At 49.6% G+C, this 14,840-nt stretch overlaps 2 protein-coding genes across 7 annotated transcripts in view; one reads left to right on the forward strand and one right to left on the reverse strand.

Annotated features, from left to right (window-relative positions):
• The first annotated feature begins 2,394 nt into the window (after positions 1-2,394).
• Positions 2,395-14,840, forward strand: part of VDR (vitamin D receptor) — a 62,731-nt gene continuing 50,285 nt past the window's right edge. The window contains exons 1-2 of one of the 6 annotated variants that reach the window (XM_063785697.1): positions 2,410-2,475; positions 7,461-7,582. Coding sequence is in view for 1 of the 6 variants with exons in the window: in XM_016923546.4 (XP_016779035.1) it covers positions 2,800-2,866 (67 nt within the window). In the remaining 5 variants the exon portion in view is untranslated. Of the gene's footprint in view, positions 2,867-7,460; positions 7,583-14,053; positions 14,210-14,840 lie in introns of all 6 variants that reach the window. The other 5 variants (XM_063785698.1, XM_063785699.1, XM_016923547.4 and 2 more) reach the window with 5 other exon arrangements.
• LOC134807447 (uncharacterized) lies at positions 3,282-8,699 on the reverse strand. Its single transcript, XM_063785361.1, has 4 exons — positions 8,638-8,699; positions 5,854-6,248; positions 4,646-4,737; positions 3,282-3,476 (listed from the first exon to the last, which is right to left on the reverse strand). Exons 1-4 carry the CDS (start codon positions 8,697-8,699, stop codon positions 3,282-3,284), a joined length of 744 nt encoding a protein of 247 aa, XP_063641431.1.

The raw sequence follows: 14,840 nt of genomic DNA on the forward strand, positions 1-14,840 counted from the left end.
GAATAAAACAGGCAAAAAAAAATCTATCTTTGTTCAATGTAAATACAAGATGGTTCATTAGCAGGTGCCAAACCATGCAATATAGAAAATGCATGTGCTACAAAGACCAGAGAATTGACAGTTCCTTTCCTGGAGATGTTGGAAAAGCCTGATGGAATAGGCAGGACCTGAAAGAGGAGAGGGTCTGGAGAGGTGGATGAGAGAGAACAGTTCAGGTATTGGGGGAATATGAAAAGAACATGGTTACAGACAAGGTGATGGGGCTGATGACGGCATGTGTTGGGGACCGTGATGACATCTATAATCTTGCCCATCTGCCAAACGCAGAACCTCTGAGTTCTTCAACTCTGTGAAAAGTGCATGCATGGAAATTTTTTTTTGTTTTTTAGAGGCAGCATGAAACAGTGGGATGTGCAGAGAGAAGACCTGGGTCCAGTAGCTCTGACACTCCTCAGCTGTAGAAACCTTGACAACTCTGCACATCAGTTGTACAATGGAACGGTATTTTTTACTCTTCATGTCTGAAAAGGCTATGATAAAGATCAAGTAAGATATTCCAAAGAATTTTATATTATAAAGCAGTTTACACATGTGAATTACAAGTACCTCTCCTCCAACAAAGGTTGTGAAAAAAGACTAACTGTCAATTACTACGGAATACTTAGTACGCATCTTCCACCATCTTTTGATAAGGTTTATTTGCAAGATGTCAGGCCAGTCAAGCACCACAAAAGTGACTTCTGAGTGCTCAACCTCTTTCAGAGGCTCATGGGACTTCCAGAGAATGTCCCAAGGTATTGGTGGTTGGAAATTTCCTCTTATGCTTTTCTTCCCACAAGAATCACCGCTAGCTTTCCCACGATGCTTTGGGCAAGGGGATTCTTCCTGTTACTTTCATTACAGGTAGAGAATCCATCCATCAGACTGGCAGGACCTCTAAAGGGGCACTTCATCTGTTTCTCAGAATAAATGGTCCATTCCCAAGTTCAATCAAACGCTATGCCTCTCTTCTGTCTTTTGTTTAAGTCTTCCCAGAAAGTTTCCATGATACCTCCATAATGAACTTTTTCAGTGCTTAACAGACTTCACTGTTGGAAGGCTCTTCCTTCTGTTTAATCTCAGTCTATTTCTTTTAACCCTATTATTGAGTTGTGAGGGGCTGGTTATGATGTAGTCCAGCATAGCTGTCTCAGAAATGGTTCAGAGACCATTGCACCAGCAGATTTGCTGGGCTCTAGCACTAGTCCTTCATTGATTAGCTGAGTCATGTTGGGCATATCACTTAAATTTTCTATGCCTCAATTTCCCACCCTTTCACCTTGTCCCTCTGAGCCATGGTTTCCTCCTCTGTAAGAGGCGAATAGCAATATCTTCCCTGGCTAAAGGAGGTCATCGACTGCTGGATGATTTTGTGAGCATTTCTATTCCAGAAGATTATGTTGTAATTACTATTTATTTATACATTCTCCCACCGCACAGTGAGTTCTAAGAAGAGGGAACCCCATCTTTTTCACCTGTCCTCTAGCAGATAGAGCGGTGCCTATCACACAGTCAAGGGAAGCAGAGAATAACTTTAAGCCCAAATTTTCTGTGGTGAATTTTCCGCAGCCATCGACAATTCCAGGTCTCAGGAGGTAGTCTTTATCTTTTCCCCTCACGCCGATGCCACGGGGCGGGGGGGGGGGGGGGGGGAAGGCGGAACTCGGGACCAGGGACCAGGGAAGCTGAGACTCCGCTCCCTTGGGTGAGATTCGCGACAGGCCGGGAACGTGGTCAGCCGCGGTCGCTGCCAAGGTGATATCGGGTGGGAGCAATGATGCAACTCCGGTTTCCACTTCGGCCCGCCGGGATATTTTACCCTAATCTGTGGGATCAGGCTGAGCTTCCTGGCGTTCTGCAGCAGTAACAGGTTGGCGAGCGGAGCCCGGGATTTCCCATTCGTGCGGAGCTAGCCGCTGGTGCCAGTCGGCAGGCGCCCCCCAGCGTCCCGCGGACGACGAAGTCCTGGCCTGGTCAGCCCAGGTGGGGGTGACGCACCTGGCTCAGGCGTCCGCTGCAGGCTGGGTAGAACCACGGCAGGAAGGGTGGGGGGCTGCATCCCCGATTAACGCAGGCTGAAGCGGGTATCCGCACCTATAATCATCGACAACTCTGTCCCACAGAGGGCAGAAGCGTGCCTTGCCCTATGGACGACGGTCGATGAAAATTTCACGAGTTAGAGTATCTAAGGCTACAGCGTGGCCTATAGGGTGGTTGATTCCAAGTCAAGATGGTTGCAGCGCCAACGGAGCTCCTGGCAAGAGAGGACTGGACCTGTGGGCGGGGCGGAGGGGCGGAGGGGCGGGGCGGGGCCGGGGCGGGGCCTGACCGAGAGGCGGGGCCAGGTGCTGGGCTGTCTCTGCTTGTCAAAAGGCGGCAGCGGAGCCGTGTGCGCCGGGAGCGCGGAACAGCTTGTCCACCCGCCGGCCGGACCAGGTGCGAACCCGGGAGCAGCGGGAAAGGGGGTCTCAGGATAGGGACTCGGGGTCGGGGCGTCGGGGATACCGGGGCCTGAGCGCCCGGCTGCGAGCATTAGAGTCTAAGTCTCAGCGGTAAACTTGGCTACTGAGGTCCGGGCTGTCGTGCCATGAGGCCGGGACACTAAGGGGCACTGAGGTTTGAGAAAGCTGAAGTTCGAGCCAGGCTGGCGAGGGGAGCAGCGACATCCTCGGCGCTTAGTAGAAATGCTCCGCTAACACAGTGCTTAGCACTTGGGCAACAAGAAGCATTTGTTTCCTTCTTCTGTCGGGGCGCCTTGGCATGGAGTGGAGGAATAAGAAAAGGAGCGATTGGCTGTCGATGGTGCTCAGAACTGCTGGAGTGGAGGGTGTGTAACCTTATTTATTGTCTTACAGGGCCCAGGTATGGTCACCTGTGATGGTGGAGTTGGGTCTTTTAAGTAATTTTTTTTTTTTTTTTTTTTTACTTTTCTTTGAACTACCAATGAGTTTAGACCTAATTGGCCCTATTTTTTTTCAGGACAGCCTGTCAATAGATGTTCAGAGGAACTCAGGGGCAAGCATTTAAATGAGGAAGGGGCTCAAGGAGTAGTTTCTGTTTGAAAAGTGAGGTGCCCTGGATCTGTGGGTGGTGGTGAGGAAGATTCAGAAGTATCTAGGAGGGAACAGCCTGTGGTCTCCAGGGCCAGTGTACAACTGCCCCTCCTTCTCTTCACCCAGTGACCAGAGTCTGAGACCTAGCCTGGGCTGGGGGAGCCTTAGGTCTCCAAGCCTAGACCCTTCTCACAGTTCCTCCTCCTCCTCCTCCTCCTCCTTCTCCTCTTGTTCCTCCTCCTCTATGCGTGCGGTGAGTGAGTCAGCCTCCTGTCTGGGCTCAGTTGCAGCCAAAGGGGCCAGAGCCCAGGCAAGCAGTTGGGCAGGCATTTTCTGAGCATTGCAGAAGCTCTCCTGGGCAGAGTTCAGCTCTGCTCCAGCTCCCTGCTGGAAGGTGGTCTTCCTCATGGGCAGGGGCTCAGATACCCAACACAGCAGTGCTTATGGAATGGCTATGAGATGATTCTAGCAGGAGGTGACCGTGAAGGGATAGTGGCTTTATGATAAATCTACATCTCATCTTTCTCCTGGGATAAGGAGGTGCATCCCAGCACTGCAGGCTTTTCCAGCCCTTCCTTCCATTTCTGCCTAGTGGTCTCATTAGCGGCCCATCTCTGCTAGTGAAGGGGGTGAGCAAAAGAAATTAGGAAAGTCTGGGGCCAGAGAAGTCATGGTGTTGGCAAAGAAGGCTTTAACTCAGGCTAGGGAGTGAGGGTGATTTGCTGAGGTAGAGATGGGTTATCTGAACATTGGAGCCTCAATTCTATGGACTAAGAGTGTTGTGTGTTGAGAGACCTGCCGTCCCTTCCCTGTCCAAGTGCTGGAGGGAACTGTGAGTCTTTCTGAAACAGTCTCAGGGCTGGCATGCAGCCAGACCAGAAGGTAGTAAGACTGCACATTTCTCCCTGGCTTTTGTTTTGGGTGCTAGAGATCGTTGAACAGAAGTAGCCCTCCCTGCAGAGTCCGTGGCCCCCACTCAGTAGCCTCTCTGGACCTATTTGAGAAGAGTCCTGGGAGGCCAATCCAGCTGTGGGGCTGACTCAAACTGCAAAAAGCTGGGGAATTCACAGTCTATGCTCTGGCTGGGTCCCATGGCTTTGGGTTTGGCTGGTCTTGATCAGCTGTGACTTGGACCCTTACCAAGCTAAAGGAGGGACTAGAAAATGGGGTAAGAAAGGAGGGGAAAAAATGAGAGTTAGAAAGCCTTCCCAACCCTTTACTCCTCTTCGGCAGAGGCCATCAGACTTTGTTTGTATAAACATTATGGAAGGTCGGGTGCTGTTTGGGGTGCCCTGATAATTTGTGTTTATGGTTTCTCAGTATTCTTCCCCTATTTGACCTCAAAACTGATCTCTTTTGTAACTAAGCCCCAGAGGAAGCTCCGAGAGGACCTCCTGAACCCCTACACTCTACCCCCAGAACAGATAGCAGGTGTCCAAAGCCCAGGCTGTGAATGGAGAAAGGCCTGGGACCGAGTGGGCTACATCAGGTGGCTACTACATCAGGTGGTTATCTAAGACACGAAAGGGAGTTCCCATTGTTTCATTCCTTACCCCACATCCTAAGGAGGCACCGCTGTCCTGGCTGGAATAGGCATCTGGAACCTCTGCTAGAAACTCGCTGTTGCCTGTACAGCAGTCAGGTCCTAGGGGCCAGAGAGCCAGAGACGGGAGGACCACCTAGATGACATTTGGTGTGTTGCTGAATAAAGAATTACAGGGCTCCAGCTTCCATTTGTCCCTGCTGCAATTCTGTTTTGGATGCAGGTAGAGGGAAATAAGGAATTGACCAGATTTGATTAAGAGCCTCTTGTGTGCCCAGCATGACTCCAGCCAGGCCCTCTGAGGGATAGCAGGAAGCAGAACCCACCAGACCAGGCCCCTGACTCCAAGACAGTTTGAGCCCCAGGGTGGGCAGCAGTTCTCAGGCTCTCCCTCCACTATTGTCCAGTTCTGAGAGGATCCAGCTGGGCTGAAGCCAGCCTGGCTGCCACTCTGGGCCACCAAGGCCTTGCTTGTCATTTTGCTTCCCTCCGATTTGTCCCTAACCTTTTCCTGTGTCAGTGCCCTCCTAGATATGCTAGAAAGAGTGCCTGTGTAATGTATCTTGCAAACTGGGATACTTCTGAGAGTGAAAGGGGATGCCATGCATGGTTATACCAGGACAATGGACATAAACCCAAACTTTCCAGGGAAAAATGGAATATTAATCACCCTAGTGATCATCACTCCAAACTCAGCAGACGTCACAGCAGTGATGAGGGGATGATAAGGTTGGGGGAGGCTTAATGCTCAAGGGAAAACAGGGGTAGCTTAATTCTGAGGATAGCCCCCGACACCCTAGCCTGCTCCCTGGTGTTATCAGCCAATTCTTGTCTTTTCCCTGGGGCGGCACTGCTCCCGGCCACCCTGTCCTGGGACCCAGCCCACCACTCGTGTGACTTCCCTTCACCCTTGACTTGTGACTGGCCTCACCTTTGGTTTTCCTGCCCCACCCCAACCTCAGACAGGGACAGGAAGGTCTGCCAACTTCTCTTCAGCTTCCCCTGGGGAAATTGGGGTTCATAGTGGAGCCAAGACTGGGCCTCACGTTTCCTCTTCCCTCTTCCTCCATATCTGCAGCCTCCTCATTTTGCTCATCCAGCTTCCCAGACCTCTGGGGACCACACTATCCCACAGAAAGTCTGGCTGTAAAGCAGGTAAGCAGCCAGGAAGGCAAGGGTAGGCAAACCTCGCCCACTCTGATAAAGGACATAGGTCACCTATAATCAGGTTCCGGGGAAATGATAAGCAAAGTGGAGGCCAAAGCCAGGGAGAAGCTGCATTGCAGGAGACAGAGTCAGTTCCCAAAGACACTAGAGTTTGCCTCTTTGGTCTGGTCTGACTATTGGGGAAATGGTCCAGGGTGGGGAGAGGCTGTTCTTGCTCAATCCAAGTGACAGGCGTTGATGGCAGTGCCTGCATCCCGCTGTGGCGACATGTGGAAGAGAAACTGTCCTGCCTTCTGGGTCCTGGGTCCTCATGGTCCAGATGCAAAGGGTAGGATCCCCAGAGGTCCAGCCTGTGGGTGATCGGGCATAGGCGTGGAGGGAGCAGAGCTGCCACGATGACCATGTAGTGACTCTCAGTTACTCTGCCAGGAAGGAAGTCATTCTCACTGCCAACAAATGAAAAGGGCAAGTGAAGGTCTCTTGGGAAGTCATGTCTTTGAAGTGACTTGTGGGCAAGGGAGGTGGTGAGACCCCCCACCCCAAGGCTGGCTGGGGGAGGATGGGGGTGTCTGGTTGGTGAATAGCAGGAGTGGAAGGCAGAAGCAGTCAGTACTCTGTGAGTTGGAATGTGTGTCATGCTTTTGCAAACCTGCCCTGCAGGTCCTGTGCCAAGGAATAGACTAAGCAGTGTTCCCAGAACCAGATGCCATACAAAGTCCTCATTCTGCACAGGGGAGAGTCCTGGTCCTAAGCAGGGTGTGGGCAGCTGCACCCGCGGGAAAGTGGAGTCTGTGCAGACTCGGCAGTTGGTTCCTGAGAAGCTGCTGCCTCTCACTGGCCTTCTGATGACAACCTGAAGCTTGGAGGTGTTATGCAAGGTGGGACATTCCAGGCACTGTGGAATACCCATGAGGCCCGAGGCTTTGCTGGTGACACATCCAGTGTGTGCCACCTGCTGGTACTGGAGTTGTAGCTTCAGCTACTTACTGAGCACTCACTTGGTAACAGGTGCTGTGCTACGTGCCTCTCAGACCTATCACTAGGTCTTGTGAGGTAGGAACCAGTTATGTTCCCTTTACAAATGAGGAAATGGAGTCTCCGTGAGGTTAATCAACATGCCAAGCTGTCATAGCCTGTGAGGAGGAAACCCACGACTCCCTCTCAGGTTTGCAGAAGCCCATGCTCTTAACCTGCATGGAACTCTCCCACCTCTGCATTCATGGGATGGCCACAGGGCACTTAGTGCCCTGTCTTGTACATTATACACCTGCAGTAAATGTTTGTGAGCTGAGAGGTTAGATATACTAACTAGTTTGAACAAGTTGACCTGAGAACAGGCTTGGACTGCCCAAAGGTTACTCTGGGGACAGTGGCCTCTCAGAAGGAGGCTCCCTCTGCCAGCACTTTTAGATCTTCATGCCTCTCTGGCAGTCTTGGGCACCTTGCTCTGGTTAAGAACAAGAACCGAACAGAGGTAGGATTGTGCAGAGAAATTGTGTGGAATCAAATATGACTCTAATAGTCTGGAAGGCAAATAGGAAACAATCTTTCAAACAGGCATCTTTATTGAAAACCTACTATGTGCTGATTGTCCCATTGGCCAATGGGGAGCTATTCTCACTTTGCCTACCTTTTCCCTCTCCTGGCTATCCCTTAAGGGCTCCTGAACCTAGCCCAGCTGGAAGGAGAAATGGACTCTAGCCTCCTCTGATAGCCTCATGCCAGGCCCCGTGCACATTGCTTTGCTTGTCTCCCTCAATCCTCATAGCTTCTCTTTGGGGTAAGTACAGTTATCTTCTCTAGCAGGCATAGTGGGGAAACCAAGGTCTAAAGAGATGCAGTCACCTGCCCAAGGCTGCAGAGTCAGCCTGTAACCACTGCTTTACACGGCTTGCCAGCCCTGGGCCTGGCCATACAAACCGCTTTGTCAGAGCCTGGAGACAGAGGTCGCAGGAAGAGAAAATGCTCAGCCTGCCCCACCCCCTGTGGGTCTCAGGGTTCCTTGGTAGATGACTAAAATTTTAGGTAGTGCTGTTAGAAGCTAGTGGCCTGGCAGAACAGGAGAAACACAGGGTCTGAGTTAGACTCTTGGGTTCAAATCTTGGCGAGGTCGCTTTGTAGCTTGTGACCTTGGGCAAGTTATTTAATCTGTCCAAATCTCAGTGTCCTTACCTGTAAATTGGGTATAGTAATAGCTCCCTGTAGGACTGCGTGAGGATTAGATGATGTAAGTCAAGTGCCTGGCACACAGTAGGCCCTTGAAAGGCATGTGTATTCAGTATATATGGGCCAAGAGCCTACGGTGTGCCAGGTACTAGTCAAGACACTGGGAATTTAACAGTGGGGAAAAAAGAGACTCTTGCACTTCTTTTCAAAATTTCTAGCCCAGAAGCCTGTCCTTGTGAGAGGCCCGTTTAGAACTCAGGAATGGCTGTCCTGGCACCTGACTAAACTCCGATTTGGCAAATTGGTTTCTCTGTCATTTGTTAGCTGATGAGCTTGTGAAGGTTACTTAGCTTCTCTGCAACTTGGGTTCTTCAATTCTTTTTTGTTCATTTTTAAAAACTGTGATATATCACATACACAAGATTATATGTTTATGTATAGAATAAAGAATCCTATACCCTGTACCTACCACCTAAGTTAAGAGTGGAGCATTCACAGCACCTTAAAAGCCCCCTCTGCCTCTCCCCATTTGCATTCCCCTTCCTTACTCCGCACCCCAAAGTGAATTTTGGTTAATTGTTTCCTTGCTTTTCTTTGTAAGTTATCATCTATGTAGATTTTACAAAACACTATGTTGTTTCATTTCACATGGCTTCGAAGTTCGCATACCTGTGTGTTCTCTGTGATGCACTCTTCTTTGAGTCAATATGAGTTTTCTGAGGTTCATCCATGTCGATGCACACCACTGCAGTTCATGAGTTTGCAATGCTGTGTAGAATTCCATTGGAAAAATACACCACGATTTGTATATCCTCCTCTCACTGATGGACATTTGGGTTGTTTCCAGTTGAGCTATTATGATAAGACAGTACTGCTAGGGGTGTACATGTTATACTTGTCTTCTGGTTCATGAGAAACTCACAAGAATTTCTGTAGGGCACATACCTAGGGTTGGAATTGCTGCCTCCCATGGAATTCTATGTTCAGCATTGCTATAGGGTGCCAAACAGCTTTCCAAAGTGGTTGTCCCAAAAAACACTTCCAGCAGTGGATGAAAGTTTCCATTGTTCTCCAACCTTTTCAACTCTTGATATAGGCTTCATTTCTAAAATGAAAAAGTTGCATTAGATGAGTTTCTACAGTTGTAATGATTAGCTATAATAGTTGTATTATTCATGACCTAGGGACCCAATTTCTGGCTCATGTGTGTGCCTGTCTGCTGCACTCTGTACAGGTGACCACATACATGTCACAGCCTGACTCTGGGAGCTCTGTGCTGGGCCTCTAAGTACAGTTGAAGCCCTTCCTCTCTGGGCTTCCACCAGCAGTGCTTGAGGGATCCCATGGTTCTACATCCTCCCAAACACTTGGTGGTCTCCTCAGTTCAACCAAGAGCCTGGTGTCAGCAGTGAGCCCATATTATGTGCTCAATTAATACCTGGGGAGGAATATATATTTTCCTTGGGCATCAGTTTTGAGAAAAGGACATGGAAGTATAAGAACCATGAGTTTGCTGGCTAATCAAAGCACACAGGGCTGGGGCAGTGATGGATTCACGTCTGTCCTGGGCTTCTTGATCATTTAAGGGCTCCAGTGAGATGGGGTGAAGTTTAGTAGTGTCTACTGGCCATCTCTTCAGAGTCTGGCCTTGTTCTTTGGCCTTTTGACTTGTTTAACCTGAGAAGCAAGGGGTAGCTGGAGGATTGGAGTGGAGGGAACAGAGGCGATGCTATGGGGAAAGGAGCCAAATGCCTGTAGAGAATCTCTTTCCCTTTGAAGGTCGAATACCCTGCTGGGACTACTGGGGAAAAGAGGTGTTAACTACACTCACCATCCTGGTAGCCACATAAACAGCCAGATACTCACCACCCAGCCACCCATGGGACAAAGGAATGTGGCTGGCTGGACAGTTGCATGGGCCACCTCAGCCCTCAACTTTGTAATTACCTATCCAGTCTGTGCCTGTCAGCTCCGGGCAGGCAGGTGCTACTGCCCTGGGCCTCACCTTGGCTCCCAGGCCTGTGCTGGGATCAGGGACAGGGCTCTACCTTCTCCAGCCATCCCCTCACCCCAACTCCACCCAGTGTCTCTTTCTATACCAACCTTTGACCCTTGTGAGGTTACCATATTATGTAATAGCTGACAATCATAATAACCAATGGTTATTAAAACTCACTATGTTCCAGGTACTATGTTTAGTGCTTTTCATGCATTTTCTCATTTATGCCTCTCAATAATCCTACGAGGCTGGTAAAATTATACCCATTTTATAGAAGAGGAAACCAAGGTTCATAGAGATTAAGAGGCTAAATTCCTTGCCCCACGACATTGAGCTACTAAATCAGAACCAGAATTTAAATTCAGGCTTAAGTCCAGAGTGCATGTTCTCTTCCTCACTTGTGCATTGCCTTTCCTGCAGTGTCCTGGTCATTCAGCTCAGTCTTCCCTCCTCCCCTTCCTGTCTAGGAGGGCTGGAAAAAACGCAGCAGGTGGTACGAGGGTGAATGGGGCAGTTCCAATCTGGCCAGGGAGATGCTGGAAAACACCTTCGGGGCAGAGTTCTTTGTTCCAAACGGCTCTGAATTTCCGGACTTCTGCCAGGGGCAGGAAGTGACTTCTGCCCAGCCTCTTTGGCAAGCACACCCATATCTTGGGTGCCATGATGTTAAGAAGTGGGGGAGGGGCTGCCTCAGGTAACATTCCATTATAATGAACTCCATTTGAGGTCTGACCGGCTTTGTTGAAACCACGTGCACAGCCTGGGAGACTGGAAATGGAGTGGAACTAATTCGAGGTTGGGTGTCTTTTAGCAAAGCCCCCCGAAGGTCTGGAGCCTAGAAGGAGAAGGAGAAAAGAGTCAGACCCACCCCCAGGTCTCCTGAATGCCAAGCTCCTGTGTGGTCCTGGGCAGGGCTTGTGGGGAGAGCTCTGTGCGTAACTCCACCTGTCAGTGCTGTCACCGTCCATTCCCCCCACTCTACTCCGAGCCCTGAGAACAGATCTGAATCCTGTCTCTGAAGTGCCCCTGCTCCACACCATAGCTAACATGTCACAGATATACTCACTAGATGGTTTTGTCTGTAGACCAGGTGCCTGAGCAAGAAAGGAGGGTTGAAGGGCAATTGCTTTGTGTCATTAAATCATCTTCAAAAACTGGGCTGCAACTCAGATGAATTCTCCTTAGTCATTGCAGTAATTGTGCGCAATAATAAGCACTAACGTTTACTGAGCAGGTACTACGTGCCAGGCACTATGCTGAGCACTTGACGTGATTATCTCATGGACTCCTCACAGACTATGCAGTAGGTGGTGTTATTTTTCTCATTTCACAGGTGAGGAAGCAGAAGCTTAGAGAGTGCATTTCATTGGTTCTTGTTGCACAGCTAGTGGTAGGGAGAATTCAGGGTTGGGCACACCCAGGCCAGCTGCCTCCAGAGCCTGCACTTCTAACCGTGAGCTCTGCTGTCAGTGTGTGCTGGTCAGGGGGCCAGGGCCAGGTGGGTCATGAGTGAGGCTGGAGGGATGCAGACCCGGTGAGATGGACTGGAGAGCACACACTGGTTGATGGGAGCAGCCCCTCTCGGCCCAGCAGGCTTCCGGCAGGAGCTTCAGCCTGGTGTGGCCAGATTATCCGACTTTTTCATAGAAAGCTGGACATTCAGATTTTTTTTCAAAAATGTAAACTCTTGATTTCTAAAACATTGACAGCCAATTTAAAAAAAAATGAAATGTGTAATCACTGTTGGTGTTGGGGAAGGACGGGTGGCAAACAGCAAACTTAACAGTCAGGTCTGCCCTGCAGGCTCCACTGCATCCTCTGGTAGTTTTTTTTAACAGGTAACTGTTATAGAGTGGGATAGGAAAAACCCTGTTCCTGTAGAATTCCTTACTAACGTACTAGAAGGTACCCCTCCCAGCATGTGATAATAGCTTTATAATACAGAGTGTTTCTTCCTTGTGAGTTAGAAAGAAAGCTTTCAGAGTAAGATATTCCAATACATTCCCCTCCTTTCCTTTCTCCCCTCCTCCTTCTCTCCCTCCCATACTCTGTCTTCTCAGGAAGGTATTTCCTCATAGGTATTAGAAGAAAAGTTGTGGGAGAAAAATCAAAAGGAAACTAACAGAGGATAGGGTCTTAAGGCGAAAAAAAAAAAAAAAAAGGAGGAAGTTTGGGGATGGGCTTGGTAGACAACGAATGAATGGATCATGCTCCATGCAATCGTTCAAGGTGTTTTTTCACAGCCTTCCCCTTTTTACCTGAATTTATTCCTCCTCCTCTCCTATTCTTAAATGCCTGGAAAAATAATAGTAATGCAATAGCTAGTATTTTTATAGAGTGTAATTTTAGAGTGTAACAATTTTTATAACACATTTGAAATATTTATCTCAGCTGACACAACAGTCTTATAGAATCTCCTTTTGGAGGCTTGGTAAAGTCGCGGTGTTTTCTCCTTCTTCCTTGCATTCTGTAAGAGTTGTAGCCACGGAGGATGGAAACTCCTGGCTCCCGCGGGCCTTCCCTGTCCTGCCACCCTCATGCCCCATGTGGATCCACAGGTGGAGGCAGGTGTGGCAGGCAGTTAGTCTGAGTCCTTGACTAGGGTCCCACCTCTATAAAATCTGGTGCCAGCAAGAGTAAGGGAGTGGACATGGGAAGGGCCCTAAATGGATAGTGGCCCCAGTTAGTGGCCCAAGGCCAGCCTCCCCTGCCCCACCCTGCCTGTCACTCTGAGCTATTGTTCCAAAAGCTGGGCAGAAAATAACTCACTGGGGGAATTATTTTCATCTCTGTTAAACTTCAATCCTGGGCCACTGACCAGCCTAGCTGCAGAATTATTTTTCAGGTCAGGGGGAGTTCTGGAAAAAGTAAGGGCAGGGGAGTGAAGGGAAGCAGTAGGCATCTCACCCAGGGGCGGAGATGGACCACCGCTGCTGACATCCTCCCTAGGATGCTACCTGTCTGCAGCCCACCTGGCAGCAACTCCAGCTGACCAAGTGGGGCCCAGCCCAGTCAGAGGAAATGGGGTTTCACCCACAAGTCTTTTAATTGAATCTAGGTTCTGAGCTAGTCCATCAGATTCCTTCTTGGGGGATGTTTGCCTCTGCCAGAAAGAGTATTGAGTGCAGAGAGTGGAACTTCTGCCAGCTGGTTCAGACATCCGGTGGGCAGCAGGCCTGGCTCAGGGCAGCTGGGGGGCTGCAGACAGCTAACCACCAGGAGGGAAAGAATTTGCTCCTCTAGGGAAAGAGGTTGTTCCTCTAAGGACCCTGAGATTAGCTCCTCCTCTGTCCTGGGGCCGCATTTATGGAAAGTACCCTGTGGTTTAAATCTGTTCTGTCTTTGCCCCCTGGCTACCAAAGAAAAACAAAGAAGAGGGAGATGACAAATGGGTAGGGCTGGGGAAGGGGAATCGTAGCTTGGTGAGGGTTCAAGGGTTAGAACAGAGACAGCTGTTTCCTACCACTTTGTGGCCCTGGGGAAGAAAACTCCAGACAGATTCTGATATTTGGCCTGAAACGTTGAACCAAGAGGGTTATCTTCAATTATAGCTCTGAGGGTAAGGCAAGGCTTGTGTCATGTTGGCCAGCAGTGAGTTTGGACAGCCAGACTCAGGATATGGACTGGCATGTGCCTATCTGCATGTGAGGTGCTCCACACACGTCTGTGGTGAGTGTTGTTTGTGAGCATCGTGTATTTTGCCTGATGCCCTTCCTTAGACAAATTCCTGGCAATGAGCAAGTGACCTTGTTGACCAGAACAGAGTGGGCTGAGTGGGCTGAGTGGACTGGTGGAGGCAGGTTTGGGGATCCTGCGGCTGTGGGCAACTCACCTCTCTCTGTGCCCATCAACCATATCTGACCACCCTGGACAGACTGAGGAATTAAGTAAGGATTGCACTAGTGATATGGCAGCTGAGTTGTTCACTAACCTCCCTTCCATCTGCCCTTATTGAATCATTTGTTCTTTCTTTTGATTTTCTCCCACAAAACCTTTTTTTTTTTCTATTCAGCTAGGCTGAATTTTTCAGGTCTCTCCTTTACCTCTCCCTTCTAGCTCAACTACTGATGGTCCTATTCTTCTCAGGGTTAAGGATCTCCCTGAAGGACTGTGGGGGACAGTGGCTTTGTGTGTACCCAGGCTGGGACTTCAGCTGTGCTGCAGAAGAGGCCTGTGCGTAGCTAACGTCTCAATGAAACAATGAAAGAGGCCCTGTTGTCACAACACTCAAGGTGGATTCAGGTTGGAATGGGAATCTGAATGGGGTCTGAAACTCTTCAGTTTCAATAAATCATGGCAATAATTAAAAATTCCTGATATTCAAGACTCACTGGGTTTAACTTGAAGAAGCAGAGAAAAGAGTGGAATGTACTTCCTACAGGCCTTTGACATGAGTGTGGCCAGTTATTACGTCTCTTCCTGGCACCCTCTCCCTCTCTCCAGCCACATTGAATGAGTTTCTCTGTCCCAAACATGTTCTTTCCCTTTCGTTCTCAGCTTTTGCATGTGCAGTATCCTCTGCCTGCAGTGCTCCTTACGCCTCTTACCACACCACATTAAACTCCTCTGCTCCTTCCTGTCTCCGTGGAGAGGTTGAGAGGGGACTGCCTCCAAAGATCCTTCTCTTCTCTTTTCCCACCAAGATGAGGCAGAGGCGCTTGCATATGCTCCCTCTAGACCTGGCACTTACCTGGATCGTAGGATGTGTCGTACTGAATTGGAGGTTCCTGTTTGTCCCCCATCCCCACCCCGCAACCCGCGGTAGACTGTAAGCTCCCAGAGGACAGGGTCTATGTCTTACTCACCACTGTGTCTCTCACTTCCAGTACAGGCCTTTCCATGTGGCTGGCACTTAAACATAGGCAGGGACCCT

The sequence above is a fragment of the Pan troglodytes genome, chromosome 10 (assembly GCF_028858775.2).
Source record: "Pan troglodytes isolate AG18354 chromosome 10, NHGRI_mPanTro3-v2.0_pri, whole genome shotgun sequence".
NCBI lineage: Eukaryota > Metazoa > Chordata > Mammalia > Primates > Hominidae > Pan > Pan troglodytes.

Excerpts from the sequence above, each read along its gene's own strand:
- LOC134807447 (XM_063785361.1), bottom strand. The coding sequence starts at position 8,699 with ATGGATGAACCTCAGAAAACTCATATTGACTCAAAGAAGAGTGCATCA. Across the intron at positions 6,249-8,637 it reads GCATCACAGAGAACACACAG|TGAGAATGACTTCCTTCCTG; the intron begins GTATGCGAACTT and ends ATTTGTTGGCAG. Across the intron at positions 4,738-5,853 it reads TCCCCGGAACCTGATTATAG|GACCTGACTGCTGTACAGGC; the intron begins GTGACCTATGTC and ends TCTGGCCCCTAG.